Raw genomic sequence first — 14,203 nt, 5'->3', positions numbered from 1 at the left:
TCATAAATAATATTCTAGGTATAAAAAGTTAGAAATGGACGGGTTGTAAAGCTTTTTCTAAATTTAAGGAATATTTCATTTTTGATAATTATTTTTGCACACATTTTTTTTGTGTTACTTAAAAAATATACGTAAGTTTTAAGTACGTTTGTTCCAAGATTATATTACACATAATATTGTTAAAAAATAAGTATATGAGTAAATTAACGTTTTTTTATTTTATTTTGAAATATATAATAGTTAAATTGTAAATATAAATAAATATGCTGAGCAGACTATAAAATAAAAAAATACGCTTATTCATAATTACTTATTTATTTTATTGTAATGTAATAATTTAATATTTCTGTATTCGCGGGCAATGGATACAGAAATATTACGATGTCTACATGCAAGTTATGAATACATAATACATAGATATACATATGTTAGTGTAGTTGATGCATGACTTATATATACTTAAGATATAAGGGTAGAAAAATACAAGCCATTTATATATTTAAGAAAAAAATATATAATGTGTTGTAGAGCTTGTGTGTTGATAATATAATAAGCGTAATTATATATAAAGGCGTTTAGATGCCTTCTAACTTTAATATAACATTTAAATATGTTTGCAACATTGAAGTACTTAGATTACATAATTCTTTAAAAAGTATATAGCATATAATCTCATTAATATTATTCAATATTCATACTAATAATAATTGAAGTTCGTAGTTGAATTTTAGTCAAAATATACTAAAGAAATTTTATGTAGAAAAACATTTATATCAACTTAAATAAACTCGTATTTAACTATGTATTAAAACCGCATGTTAATCTATATAATATACTGTGTTATGTGTTAGTAGAACTAAGTGTTTTTATAAAAAAAATACAAAAATTGTTCATATACCCACAAAAACCAGTTATTCTTTTTTTAGTTAAAGTTATTATTTATTGTAATTAAGTTGTTAAATATTAAGTGTTGTTGTGTTAGGGGAACATGTAATCATAAAAAAAAACTGTTTATTAAACTAACAAATGTCTAGACGAGGCATGTGTCAGCCATCACATGTCTCTCTAGCCGTTTGTTTTAAAAAAAAAATTTGTTTTTTTAAAAAAGATCCTCTGCTCAACTGCCATAAACCGCAACCGTTAGCGTCAAAGCGAAAATCAAATAGGCACAAAATATCACGGTTTACACCCTGTCTATGTATATTTCAAACTTTTCAATATTTACATAACATGTGTCACATAAATGTCACAACCGCCTAGTTTCTGACGTTTCTGACAATACCAAAAAAATTTGACATAACGAAATCAGAAAGCGTACAACCAAAAATATCAACAATTAGGAGTTTTGAAGATAAATTTGAAGTACTGCGATGTGTGTTGTGTTCTAAACATGCTCAGCCTGGAAGGGGAGCTACTGGAGACCAGCCAGCGGCGCAAGCATGGCGGTCCAGTCTGTAAGCTATTGTACACTCTACGTAAGTACTGTTCTCATCCATTATATTTATTAAGACAGAAGATAGTAAAGAAGGTTAGTGATTGTCAGCGAAGCAATAATCTAGAACTTCAAGATAGTTGACTGCGCATAAGTGTAAAATCGCAACGATAGCAGCGGTTAGGTACTTCTTATAAACAAGTATCTCATAGAAAAATAAATTTGTTGCACTCCAACACAACAGCAGTTTTACCTTTCAATGTGGCTTGCGACACAAAGGACTTTTGACAACTTTCAATGACTTGAATCTTACATAAACATATTATTTATTAGAGTGGAATTACATTCTTATAAGCGATAAAACAGCTCGGCTAACAACTGTAACCCACTCATGTAGATATTAGCTATGATCCAAAAACTTTGAGAAGCAGCTAAAGACTGGTCGGGGTAAATGAATCGTGAATAATCAGGATCTGGCAACACGCCGCGGGAGCACGATGGTGACGTGGCTGAGTTGCAACGGCGAGGGCTGGGGGATGGGCCCCACGGCGGTGTTCGCCAGCGCCGCGGCCCTCTTCCTGTACAGCGAGCTTCAGGCGACCATCAACTCTGGCGGCGCTCCGGTGCGCAGTACAATGCTAGAGAATACGCTGATTGTAAATAAACTTACTGTATCTTTCATTATTACTTATTCGTTTCCTTGCGTTAGAGTACGTTGTTGTACTATTTGAGAATCAGTGACCTTCATTTTAAAACCCTTGAATGCCTTGAAGTGCAATTAAAATTAATTCTTACCACTGGACTCGTTACTAACGTCATAATGTCATTTTCGTGTCTTCTGATTCTATCAAGTAGTCCAGGAACATTTGTCTGTTGGTGATTCAACTAGATATTATGAAATGGATGGTTGGATGCTGCTTCTAATGACGTCGATATCTCCGTGCTATTTAATGTTTTAGTCGACGATGGTCATGGGAATGCTGGCGCTTATGGTCCACCTGTGGGTGTGTTTCACGCGGTTTTTCCTGTACTATTTGGACACTTTAATTAGAGACGTAAGTATATTCAATCCGTACACCAACATATACCAGAATAACTTTTCTAAAAATGCAACAAAAGAGTAACGATTGTTGTCATAGAATAACTGAAAGAATTTCTCAGTATAGTCTACGTAGCATGGCAATGGAATTCAATAAATAAATGAATAGACCGAAAAAAAGGCGACGAAATAATACATTCGAAGTCTTATTATCCGTGCACCAGAGTCCAAGCGTCCTGTTAGAGATGACAACGGCGGGTCTACTTGGCGGGGAGAGCGATCTGGTGCCGTTGGGCCCACTGACGCGCTTCCTGCGCCAGCAGCAGGGACAAATACACATTACTGCGTGCTGGTTCCTCGCCCTCTGTTACGCCGACTTTATCAGGAAGCACTACTGTGAAAGATTCACCGTGCCCTACTTAGAGCAATGGTTTGTATCATGAACCTTCGCTTTATTTCGAACAAGAAAGCTAAATCCTAGTCTAACCCTAGCCTATAAAGTGATATAGAAATAAACACCTAGTAGTTATTTTCTTTCTTTAATTAATTCAGGCAAAACGAACTGCAAATCTACACTGCCCGAGGAGTGAACAGGACCATTATGAATCTCCAGACATTCGTAGCCAACGTGCAGCAGCGCCTCGGCAGACACGAGCCGGAGCCGCCGCCAAATAGCTATGCACAAACGTAAAATTATTCTATACCCTCAGAATCTATTTATTTTGTAGATTAAATTTTGCTAAAGTAACCATTTTATAGCAAAAAAAAATACGCTTCATCCATATAACCACCATTATCACAAACAAATGTAAAACGTATCTGTTTGTTACGTACGTTTCCAGCAAATTCTTCAAAAAGGAGATGAACCCAAAAGCGCCAACAACAACTACTTTTAGTGCAGGGATGGGGAACCTTTACGTATTAACGTGCCTTTTGTCAAAAGTAATGCTTAAGTCATAAACCTGCCAGGTAATAATTTTGGCTTTGCTGTAAATATTGGGAACATTAGCGTAAGGATCATTCTCGTTCATGATATAATACTTCACATTTTTTTCAAAATGTGTAATGAATTTTGTGATCATTGACACACCTAAAATTTTGGTAAAAGTATTGCGAAATTAAATATAACAAACAAATTAAGCCGCCCGCTTTTAACCGAGAGTTTCAGACTGAGATTACAACATCAAGTGGTACTGGTAACTTTAGGTATTCTGTTTACACCTAGAGTGACAGTACGCTGTACACGAGGCGGGCGTCGTCGGTGGACCTGCGGGCGTACACGGCACAGATGGCGAGCCCCTGCCCCGTTGGCGGCCGGCGCACCAGCGACTCCGCCATCTACTGCAAGAAGCACGACGGATCTCTTCCACCACTCCCCTTCCCGATACAAACTAACGACACTACCGGTGAAGCGATCGAGAAGCTTAAACATTTTATAAATGTAATTGTAATCATACATCTTAGTCAATTGTGGATGGCTACAAAGGTAGAGGAAGACCAGAAAGTATGGATGGATTGTATGAAAGAGGATATGCGAAGGGTGTCAATTCTGATATGACGGCTGACAGAGAGGTATGAAGTAGGAGCACATATTGAGCCGACTCTTCGTAGGGATAAGAGCAGGTTGATGATGATGATATCTTAATTGATGACTAAAATGTATATATATATATATATATATATATATATATATATATATATATATATATATATATATATATATATATATCTAACGAACCATGGCGTGTATGTTAGTTTTATTTTTATTATCTTTGTATTATCTATTTCCAGGCCACCAGGTGTTATTGTAACACCGACAAACCATGTGATTACCCTCGTGTTGATGATAAAACGTCAACAAACGTTTTATGGCGTTAAAAATGTTGTACAAGAAAAAATTGAAAATAAACTAATTTATGTCACGAAAATTTGTACTTTTCATTTCTCGTCACAGTATACTCATCCAAAATATTCTCTCAAGTACAATTTAGAAAAATGCGTTGGTGAAAATAACATATTATGTTTGATGGATGAAGAATGGACTCTTTTGATACGAGAGATGTTACTGACCAAAGAGCAAACCAATTAATCGGAAATACGGAAACGCTTCTCTCTTTTGTTCACTTTCATTTTAATATCAGTAAAAATTTATACTCAGGCTATCAATTTTGCATAAAAGCCTCGCGACTCGAGCGAATACCTTTGTACCAAATTAAATAAAATTAAAAATATATTGACACGTATGGGGCATATTGTCAATTTTACAAATTGTCAAAAAAGTTGCAAAAATCACGTCATAATGCGAATCAAAATCAAGAACTGTACAAACACAACATAAACATCAACTTTAATAAATAACGAAATAGTTGTATATAGTATTGGCATTCAAATTTATGATGAGATGATATTTAAAGATGTGGACACAATATTTATGGAACTTGCTCCTTGTCCAAACCTCAGAGGTCAGTTTGATACACCTAACTCAGTGCGGAATGACATAGAACCAGTGAGAGAACGGAGAAGTTCCAGTCTTTCACTCTCTTTCCACCCAAAACCTGTCTTTGATTCTTAACTTGAATCAGCAACTGTAATAAAATTGGTGATAGGTTAAGAATTTGGTCACTACATTTAGTGTAGATAGAATGGAAACACAACTGTGAGAATCACAATGTTATTCTATTGGTCAACTAATTTTAGCCAATTTATTACATCCCAGTCCTTAACCTACTAGGTTCGACATCAGGTTTTTGTCCTTGTAACCGATCTATCATTCGTTTTTAGCTAATTGAATGGGCAAAATGCGGCAACGACTACGTATCCACAGTGCCCACAATCCTGTGGGCGATTGGCGCTTCCGCATTCGCCCATCGCTTGCTCGTCTCCATGTTCCGTAGATTCATGTTCAGAAGAGTGGCGCTATGGGAACTCGTTCTTCAAGTATGCTCGTACTTTCTAATGACTATCAGATTATATAACATGGATATTCTATGGAATAGTTAAGATAAATCCAAGATCTAGTTTGATTTTCGATCAAGAATACGCTCTAAAGGCGTTGAATTGAATCTCAAGTAATTTTAAATATGGACAGAAAGCCAACTTGCAAATTATATGGCATAATAGGGACACATTAATACACAATTATCATTTTCAGCATCTACTGTTCGTGTGGATGGTGCTGTACAGCCTCCACTTCTGGCACGTTTCTGTGGGCCTCATCAAATTGTTCATAGACTATTGCGACGAAGAAGTAAGTTCTTTCTTAGGATTACTGACGAAATTGCATTTTTCTTTTTACTCGTCCTAGCATATCTTTGCTCAGAACTGCAAATGAGTTGTCGTCATTACTTTATTTCCCCCTCAAGTCCCCAGTTGCATTTGTTTGGAAACATTATTTGAGTCAGGGCATACAATTTACCTAATGATGTGTACATTTTACAGGGAGAGATTTTAATAGACGAGGAAAAATTGGCGACCGTGAATATTATGCAGCAATGGGTCATCTGGTTGTTCGGGGTATCGCCTCTTGCGGTGTACTGGTATACACGACCACGGCGATCTTCACCACCCATTATGATATGGTATTTAACACCAAATACTATGTCTCGTTCTTACATTCTTATGGTGAAGGAAAACATTGTGATGCAATTGCATATTTCTGTGAAATCACAGATATGTGTGAAGTAAAACCCGCACTGGACCAGCGCGTTTAAAGCCTAACTTGGTTTAGCTCCGAGTTTCTCGGTGTCTGAACTGAAGACTGTCTCTTATGTCATCATATTTTAACTTATTTTCTTAATTAAAAATGAAATATCTTTGTTCCACAGGATTACAAGCAATCCATGGCAGAGAAGGGAAATGGGTCCCTATGGTTATTATTTAAATCGACCGTTTTCATCTTTACAATCCCTCACAAATTTATCATTACATGAACGCACGCTAACCCTCAGGCGTGCAGTAAGTGATTCTAAAATAATTATCAGAGAACCACCCAAGAAGAAAAGAATTTCTAAATCCATTTAAATTTTTATATTTTAAATTTAATAAACAACTGCTGCAACTTTTTATTTGTGTATTATTTCGATTTACGTTAATTTATACCAGACACAGATGAAACTATCAAATTGTATGAAATACTATTTTCATGATATTTAGTAATGTAAAATAAAATTTTATTTTTTCTATTAAAAACTATACAATGAACGCATCTTAACTTATTTTTTTGTTCTAGCAATCACATTTAATCTACTCAATTAAACAATAGATGTCACTAGTAAGAAAATTAGTGCATGGTGTTGAGATATTCTCAGGTGTGTATATAAGGCGGGGCGCAATCAGCTGCGGCATACTAACCTTGCGTAGGGTGTACCGTGATCACGAAGGCGGTTGCCCCGGGCTGGCTCCAGCCATTGCACTGCGGTTGGATTCAGCTAGTCTGTGACTATCTCATATCGAGGTACGTCGTACGCGTAATTTTTGGTAGTTGGACTTGCGTTCTGCGCGGTCCTTGATCTTATGCAGAAGGAAAATACTACAACTGTCCATAATTTACTCAAACCTAGTGATTCTAGTTTTAATACTGATTACGAAAACTTGATGTAATAAAATAATTAGGTTAGACCTAAAACTTAATATTTAATGTTAGCACCTAGCAGCAGTTAGCTCTTGTAGGAACCAGATCGAAGTAATTTCGTGTATCGTCTTTTGAGTGTGGGATCCGAAGAACAAATAGCCCTCTCCTTTCTACCTTTTTCTTATAAGGAAAGAATGGAAAGGAAAATTAGACTAAAATTTGAGAAAAACGTTTTGCATTATAAATAATATTGTAAAGTACAGTAACTAGACTGTAAGTCTTTTGTTATATAAATTCACCACATCATCACACAATCCAAGTTATTACTTTGCTTTGATCGTATTGCAGTTAGCAATAATAACCCTCTCACTATCTCAAATCTAGCAGTTTTCACACAAAATAAATAATAGTTAATATATAAAATCAACCCATTATCATCCCATCAAACAATAAACAAACATAAAAACAGAAAACAATATATTTGTCGAAATGACGCCATATCTCAGTACTAACCGACATCCCGACAACTAACCCATACGACGCACCCAAAGCACCGACGCGCACTGCGTGAAAGAAAAAAAACAACACTTAAAATTCATTTATTTACACAAAAGAACAAAGACGTATAAAAAAGACAGTATTAAATTGTTTTTTTTTAATTTAGATTATAAAAATCTCTTTCCATCTGATACTAACAAGGTGCTATGTATCGCTCGCTGTGGTTGTTTTCTTAATATTGTTCAGTGCAAAGCTGCGTAGAGGATCACTCTGTCGTGCCTAAAACAAAGAAAATATTATTAAAAACGTTATTTTACTCTAATTGAGACCGCGGTCACGTAATTAACAACAAGCTTGACGCGATGTATACAAAAGTACTACTTCGTCCCCGCTCGTTTCGTGCTTGTCGCCATATTGTGCTTATACATTTAATTATGCCCAGCTCTTTGCTTGTTTTCGCGGTTTTAAACAGTCATTACCTTATTTTAAAAAACTTATAGTAATATGTTTTTTATAGATTTCTAGCAAGTAAAAACTCATTTTAGAATCATCAAACTATAAAATCATATCATATATCATATCATATATATCATATCATATATATCATATCATATAAAGATATATAAAGACATTCCAAATGATTTCCTAAATCCATCTATCACTTTTACTCTAAGAAATAAAAGAAATATTAAAAAAGGACATCCTAGCTTGTAAACACATCTTAAGGCAGAAATCACACATTAAAAAGCTATACTTTTCTTACTTGATATCTATGCCTTTTAGCGCTGCCGAAGTTGGTTTGTTTGTGTTTCCTCTTCTTGGTAGGTTCCGGAGGCTGGTCAGCATCAGGTTCAGGAGTGTCATTTCTCAGTGCCGCTGGTAATAAGTACTCTGGCACATGAGCAAGCTGCGGCTGCAATCTTACTGTATGTAGCGCCTTATCTCTCCGTAACGCTGCAAGATCAGTTGGATTCTCTTCAAAGTATCCCTGGAAAGAAGGTATTCTTGTAGTTTTTGTATGGATTGGTTTGTATGGAATGTGAGATGTGTAATTCAGAGAGAAGATTAGTCGTTCATCAATGTATTATGTTTGTATGGTGTCATCATTTGAGACTACATCTATATATATAAAAGAAAGTCGTGTTAGTTACACTATTTATAACTCAAGAACGGCTGAATCGATTTGACTGAAAATTGGTGGGCAGGTAGCTTAGAACCAGGAAACGGACATAGGATAATTTTTACCCCGTTTTCTATTTTTTATTCCGCGCGGACGGAGTCGCGGGTAAAAGCTAGATACAACTAAATGCAGTCTTTCATTTTGTTTATAACTCTCCATTCACTTCAATTAAAAATCCTTGATTTTATTTGATGAAATTTCGTAACTTGAATGTTGGTCCTTCGAGTAGATAATTTTTTTTGCTTTGAAAAAAAATCTAAGTAGTTTATTTAAAGCTTGTTATTATTCGTTTTTTTTTTGTTAAGTTACCTGTAACTTCTTGCAATTAAGTAGTTCCTGTTTGATCTCCTTGAGCCTCGCCTCTCGCACAGCAATACGCGTCACAGCGCGCCACGCGTCACGTGACCTGTATCTGAATCCTTCCACTTCTTCTAATGCAAACTCGTATTTCCTGAAGACAAATATTTGAGATATATTTTTAATTTTAAACTGTCGCCTGCAACTCCTTCAGCGTGGAATTTAAAAAAAAATTTAATAAGTTGCCTATGTGTTCTTTCAGACTATGTTCTATATTTGTGCCAAATTACATCAAGATATGTTGAGTTGTTCCGGAGATAACTTCTAACAAACATCTATCCATCTAAACATTCGCATTTATAATATTAGTAAGACATTAAGATTACAAGTGTTTTCCATTACTGTTTATAAATAACTTGACTAACCGTAGGTTTCTGAGACAAAAATCCCCGTTTAAAACATATTGTTATCTGTTTTGTCAAAGGGATAATTAAATGTTTTATACAGAGATTTTAGCTTCAGAAACCAAAGGTTAGTTGTTAAATTATTCGATTCGTAATCTGTCCATTAGTTTTTTTTACCAGTTAAAATTTTTTTTATATACTGGTTTAGGAAATTTTTATTTGTTGACTGATTTTTATACAATGAAAAACTTACTGTATAACTTTTTCTCCATTAAAACCCTTAGACAAATGTTCTTCAACCGCATCCATGAGTGTTTTCTCACGAAGTGATACAAAAGATAGTACTGAACCCTGGAACAATTAAAGTACATGTAAAACGATAATTTGCTAAGAAAAAAAAAATCTAATCTGGTAACTGAAGATACATAATTGTTTCCTACATCTATCAATAGTGAGACATAGTTTAATTTTTATGTAATATCGACGCCCCCATCGAATAATCCTGTAATGCACTCTTACCGGGTTCTTGCTTTTCCGTCGAATTCGGCATCTAAAGGTCCTATTACACAGTGTGAATTTTTATATATTTTTCTTAATGTTAATTACAGAGATAAAGTCATTATTGAAACAGATTTTTTTTTATTTCCTGTATTATCATTTTTCCTTCATAGCACAGAATACGCCCGGAATACATGAATGAAAATACAATGAAGCTATAAAAATTAGCTTTGTTTTGGTATCTAAAAGATTCTTGTACAATAATTATTGATGAAGTTATTAAAGAAATACGGTTTTTTGCTTCTCCTGAAAAAATTGATTTTTCCTATTACGGGGTTATTCGGTGGGGGCGTCGATATATAAAATATTTTTATTATCTTAGTAAAGAGAAATTGACTAAAAATAAAGTTGATTATACATGTAAAAAAGAGGACCATTATTTAAAATTTTTTGTTCATTTCTTTTTTATTGCCATGTTATTATTTAATCTAATATTATAAATGCAAATATTTAGATGGATGGATGTTTGTTTGAAGGTATCTCCGGAACGGCTCATCATATCTTGATGTAATTTGGCATAGATGTAGAACATAGTCTGAAAGAACACATAGGCTACTTATTAAGTTTTTTTTTAATTCCGCGCAGACAGGGTCTTTTATTTGTTACAGATTCTCATTATTTACATTTATTATTGATTTAGTTACTCACCTGGTTGTTACCTCTAGCAGTTCTGCCCGCTCTATGCACATAAGAGTTCACATCCAGAGGAAAGTCAAAGTTGATAACATTCGAGACATGCTGGAAGTCAATACCACGTGACACGCCTGACTCTTTATCCTTTTTGCGTTTTGATTTTTGCTGAATAAAGTCAAATAAATTTGTATTACGAGTAAAATAATATAATTAATCAAACATGCTTCGATATAAAACTCAAACTACATAGTTACAAATAGACATTTTTTTTTCTTAACCATTATTTCCACTGCATTATAGTTTCAGTTACCACTCCCATAACATCCGCCAGGAATGAGAGGGTTTTATATTATTATTATACAACACTTTGTATAATGGAAACCAGTATTTATGTGACATGTAGATTTAAAATAATATTTCAAAAATCTTCAAATCACATCTACATATAGTCAGAATTAAAAATAACAAAATTATGTCCGCTTTACGTAATTCCAGTTCATAGATCGAAATCAGCGCTGGATTACAATTTTAAAAATGTAACCAACCACTTGAATGCACTTTATCGGTTCCAGTTATTGATTACACTTTTCCAGTTGTAATCAGGCACTGATATTGATTATTGGACTGGAATAATGTAACACTTACATCAATTAATTAAAAAGTGGTATCTCTGAACAATTTAAAGAGAGCTCTGCAGTAGCCCCAATTTTTACGCCATATCATGTTAATAAAATTAAGCACAATATACCTTATTTTTCTTTCCCCATTCATCAGGACCCAGTAATCCTCCATCAGGTTTCTCCAAAGCTTTCTCATCGGATGCCACAATAATTTGATATCTACCTCTATTGAATTGATCTACAGACAGACATCTGACCGCAGCTGGTAACTCTGAGTTTAATACACAGGAACCTATTTTAAACTGTTCTAAATATAACTTCAATCTGAAATAAATATTAATCAAATCAGATTACAAAAGAATTAGACGACTCACTTTTTAAATTTAAAAAATAAAAAAAAATTAGAAAAAAATCCTTTTTTGATGTTTGAAAAGTTTTAAATAATGTAATAAAAATTTCTTCTTCAATGACCAATTTACGCCTGATCAGGGATCTACACAAAATTTGTCGATAACGATACGAAAACGTTCTCACGAATACAGCTAACTAGCTGTCGCCCGCGACTCTCTCCGCGATGATTTGAAAACAACGTAATATGTAGCCTATGTGTTTTTCCAGACTATGTTCTACAACTGTGCCAAATTTAATTAAAATCTGTTGAGGCATTCTGCAGGTATCTTCAAACAAACATCCATACATTCATCCAAACATTCACATTTATAATATTAGTAAGATTTAAAGCAACTTACTTGTAACACCTATCTACTGTTCTCACAAAAATTATGCTCTTCCCTCTGATAAGGTTCAACTTTAAAAGTGCATATAATATTGCTGCCTTATCATCCTCTTCAGCAAATAAATGGTAATGTTGGAGTTGAGATGATGGTGCTAGTTCTGGTTCCTCAAGTTTCAATGTCACCGGATTCCGGAGTACAATTTTCTTCAAGCTCAATACATCATCTGACAATGTGGCTGAAGCGAGAACTGCTTGGTAGATTTTTGGCAAATAACTGTAGGATAACATTTTAACAATAAAAACTATAATTTTAACTTTTGTGCTAGTCTTTAATTGATGTACATATTTTTAATATTAATAATTACACATATTGTGTAATTAATGGTTCAGATTTTGATGTTTACTATGAAAAATGGATAAAATAGCATTTAATGGACTGGCAACATTCAGTTTACATATATTTTTCTTTGTTCATAAGACAGTTTTATAGCATTTTATTATAACCAGTCAATGGTTCCTACGAATAAGGGCCAATGCGCAAATTGACAACTTTACAGGAGAGGCTCTCGAAGTTTTAAACAAATAGAAATGGCACATACTTAACCAAAAAAAAATATGTATACACCTGTAAATGTGTATTTGTGTTTAGTGCATGTTGTTACATAAAGAGGTAGCTTTTAACATAAAAAAGTAAAAATAATCAATTTGTTATTTTGTCCCTTATACATAGGACTCATTGCAGTGTTACATTAAGTGGTTTTTACTCTACACAGATTATTCTGTAAAATAAGCATAACTACAAACCTTAAGAGTTCTTTAATTTCATCTTCATAACCAAATGAAAACACTAAATCAGCTTCATCCACAACCAACATAGACAGATCTTCTTTTAACCTCATGTTTTTTGCTTTTAAATGTGCCAATGCTCTTGAAGGTGTCGCCACAACTATGTCTGGTTTATCTGATAACAGGGACTTTTGTATTTGCATATCTCCACTAGATGATATATCTATACAACGGACCTCTCTAGCACATTTGAGGGTTAAATCACCAATTACTGATGTAATCTGAAAATGAAATATAAAGTTGCAAGCAAGCAAAACAGATATGAACTCCTACAACTCATCTTGATGGGAAAAGTCCCGGTAAGAGGAGTGTTGGTCACAGAAAAAGTTAGCAAAATTGAGGAATATCAATTCCCATAAATGGCCATTGGATTAGTTATTTTGTTAAAGTTGTGAGGTTAATAAAGTATTATTGTCTAATATAGAGATAGCTAAGTTACATAGACATGTAAAAAGGTTATTTATGGATTTTTTTTTTACGAGTTTTATCATTAAATGTACAGCTTGTCTATGTTGCAAATATTGTTTGTAGATTAGAAAAAGATATAAGGAATTTTATACCTGTCCACATAACTCCTTACTAGGAGACAATATTAGTGCTCGTATACATTGATGTGTACTTGTATTCTTTAAATTCAATATCTTCTGAATAACAGGTATTGCAAAAGCTGCTGTCTTTCCGGAACCAGTTCTGGCTCTTATGAGTACGTCTTTGCCTTCCAAAAGGAGTGGAATCGCTGTTTCTTGAATCAGTGTTGGATGGGGCCACGCCAGTAAAGATATGGCCTGCGTAATTACATTCATTTACTTACAGTAATATATAATTTGAAAAACTTCTTCCATTTCTCATAATCATGCTTCCATTTATATAAAATAACTTACCTTTAGTATTCTATCATCCAATTCCATTTCATGAAACATAACCTTTTTGTCTTCTTCCATTGTGTATTTTGTGGTATTTACCACTTATTCAAGAATTATACAAACCTGCTACAAATGTAAGGAATATTAAGACACCAAATAGTAGATTGTTATCAATAGCTTGCACTAAAATTAAGAAGATCCGCAGTTATTATTCAATTGCAAACAAATAAATCTTTAAATTCATGTTCGAAACCATGCGATGCAATGGCGGTGGCATAGCAAATTGACAGATTGACAGACACCATAGATACCAATATACGGCTCTGTGTCAGAGACAGAATCAGTGCTGCCCTGTGCTTGGCGCCCGTGTCCCTCCAAATAACATAGCATTTCCATTTTTATGCCCCAGGTCCTATTTTGCGCCCCTATTGATATTTGTCAAAACTTTTACACTTCTAACTTTTACTTTTCACAAATCAAATACATATGATATTGTAAATAATATAGTTGTGTGATGTTCTAACCAT

The 14,203-nt window shown here is 34.0% G+C and overlaps 3 protein-coding genes and 1 non-coding gene across 4 annotated transcripts; 3 read left to right on the top strand and 1 right to left on the bottom strand.

Annotated features, from left to right (window-relative positions):
* Window positions 1-1,274: 1,274 nt before the first annotated feature.
* LOC106711584 lies at window positions 1,275-4,417 on the top strand. Its single transcript, XM_045680687.1, has 7 exons — window positions 1,275-1,475; window positions 1,903-2,088; window positions 2,392-2,487; window positions 2,696-2,901; window positions 3,024-3,158; window positions 3,699-3,912; window positions 4,263-4,417. The coding sequence occupies exons 1-7, from the start codon at window positions 1,440-1,442 to the stop codon at window positions 4,347-4,349; spliced, it is 960 nt and encodes a 319-aa protein (XP_045536643.1). The 5' UTR covers window positions 1,275-1,439; the 3' UTR covers window positions 4,350-4,417.
* A 342-nt stretch (window positions 4,418-4,759) lies between these two features.
* On the top strand, window positions 4,760-6,500 carry LOC106711592. Its single transcript, XM_045680716.1, has 5 exons — window positions 4,760-4,933; window positions 5,253-5,408; window positions 5,623-5,771; window positions 5,873-6,049; window positions 6,296-6,500. Exons 1-5 carry the CDS (start codon window positions 4,886-4,888, stop codon window positions 6,489-6,491), a joined length of 726 nt encoding a protein of 241 aa, XP_045536672.1. The 5' UTR covers window positions 4,760-4,885; the 3' UTR covers window positions 6,492-6,500.
* Window positions 6,501-6,813: 313 nt separating this feature from the next.
* On the top strand, window positions 6,814-6,977 carry LOC123721609. The gene has a single exon (XR_006756272.1). It is a non-coding gene; the product is annotated as a U1 spliceosomal RNA (small nuclear RNA).
* Window positions 6,978-7,509: 532 nt separating this feature from the next.
* Window positions 7,510-13,958, bottom strand: LOC106711593 (probable ATP-dependent RNA helicase DDX56). The gene is made up of 11 exons (XM_045680726.1): window positions 13,695-13,958; window positions 13,374-13,598; window positions 12,772-13,034; window positions 11,981-12,241; window positions 11,360-11,555; window positions 10,627-10,776; window positions 9,674-9,771; window positions 9,029-9,170; window positions 8,303-8,527; window positions 7,738-7,818; window positions 7,510-7,604 (listed from the first exon to the last, which is right to left on the bottom strand). Exons 1-10 carry the CDS (start codon window positions 13,752-13,754, stop codon window positions 7,744-7,746), a joined length of 1,695 nt encoding a protein of 564 aa, XP_045536682.1. The 5' UTR covers window positions 13,755-13,958; the 3' UTR covers window positions 7,510-7,604; window positions 7,738-7,743.
* Window positions 13,959-14,203: the final 245 nt, after the last annotated feature.

The sequence above is a fragment of the Papilio machaon genome, chromosome 13 (genome assembly GCF_912999745.1).
Source record: "Papilio machaon chromosome 13, ilPapMach1.1, whole genome shotgun sequence".
Lineage (NCBI taxonomy): Eukaryota > Metazoa > Arthropoda > Insecta > Lepidoptera > Papilionidae > Papilio > Papilio machaon.
Note: the sequence above shows the minus strand (reverse complement) of the source record. Positions and strands in the feature narration are given on the sequence as shown.

Excerpts from the sequence above, each read along its gene's own strand:
- LOC106711592 (XM_045680716.1), top strand. The coding sequence starts at position 4,886 with ATGTGGACACAATATTTATGGAACTTGCTCCTTGTCCAAACCTCAGAG. Across the intron at positions 4,934-5,252 it reads TCCTTGTCCAAACCTCAGAG|CTAATTGAATGGGCAAAATG; the intron begins GTCAGTTTGATA and ends ATTCGTTTTTAG. Across the intron at positions 6,050-6,295 it reads TCACCACCCATTATGATATG|GATTACAAGCAATCCATGGC; the intron begins GTATTTAACACC and ends TTTGTTCCACAG.
- LOC106711584 (XM_045680687.1), top strand. The coding sequence starts at position 1,440 with ATGGCGGTCCAGTCTGTAAGCTATTGTACACTCTAC. Across the intron at positions 1,476-1,902 it reads TAAGCTATTGTACACTCTAC|GATCTGGCAACACGCCGCGG; the intron begins GTAAGTACTGTT and ends GTGAATAATCAG. Across the intron at positions 3,159-3,698 it reads CCAAATAGCTATGCACAAAC|TGACAGTACGCTGTACACGA; the intron begins GTAAAATTATTC and ends TTACACCTAGAG.
- LOC106711593 (XM_045680726.1), bottom strand. The coding sequence starts at position 13,754 with ATGGAAGAAGACAAAAAGGTTATGTTTCATGAAATGGAATTGGATGAT. Across the intron at positions 13,599-13,694 it reads TGGATGATAGAATACTAAAG|GCCATATCTTTACTGGCGTG; the intron begins GTAAGTTATTTT and ends GTAATTACGCAG. Across the intron at positions 8,528-9,028 it reads TTAATTGCAAGAAGTTACAG|GGATACTTTGAAGAGAATCC; the intron begins GTAACTTAACAA and ends CCTTCTTTCCAG.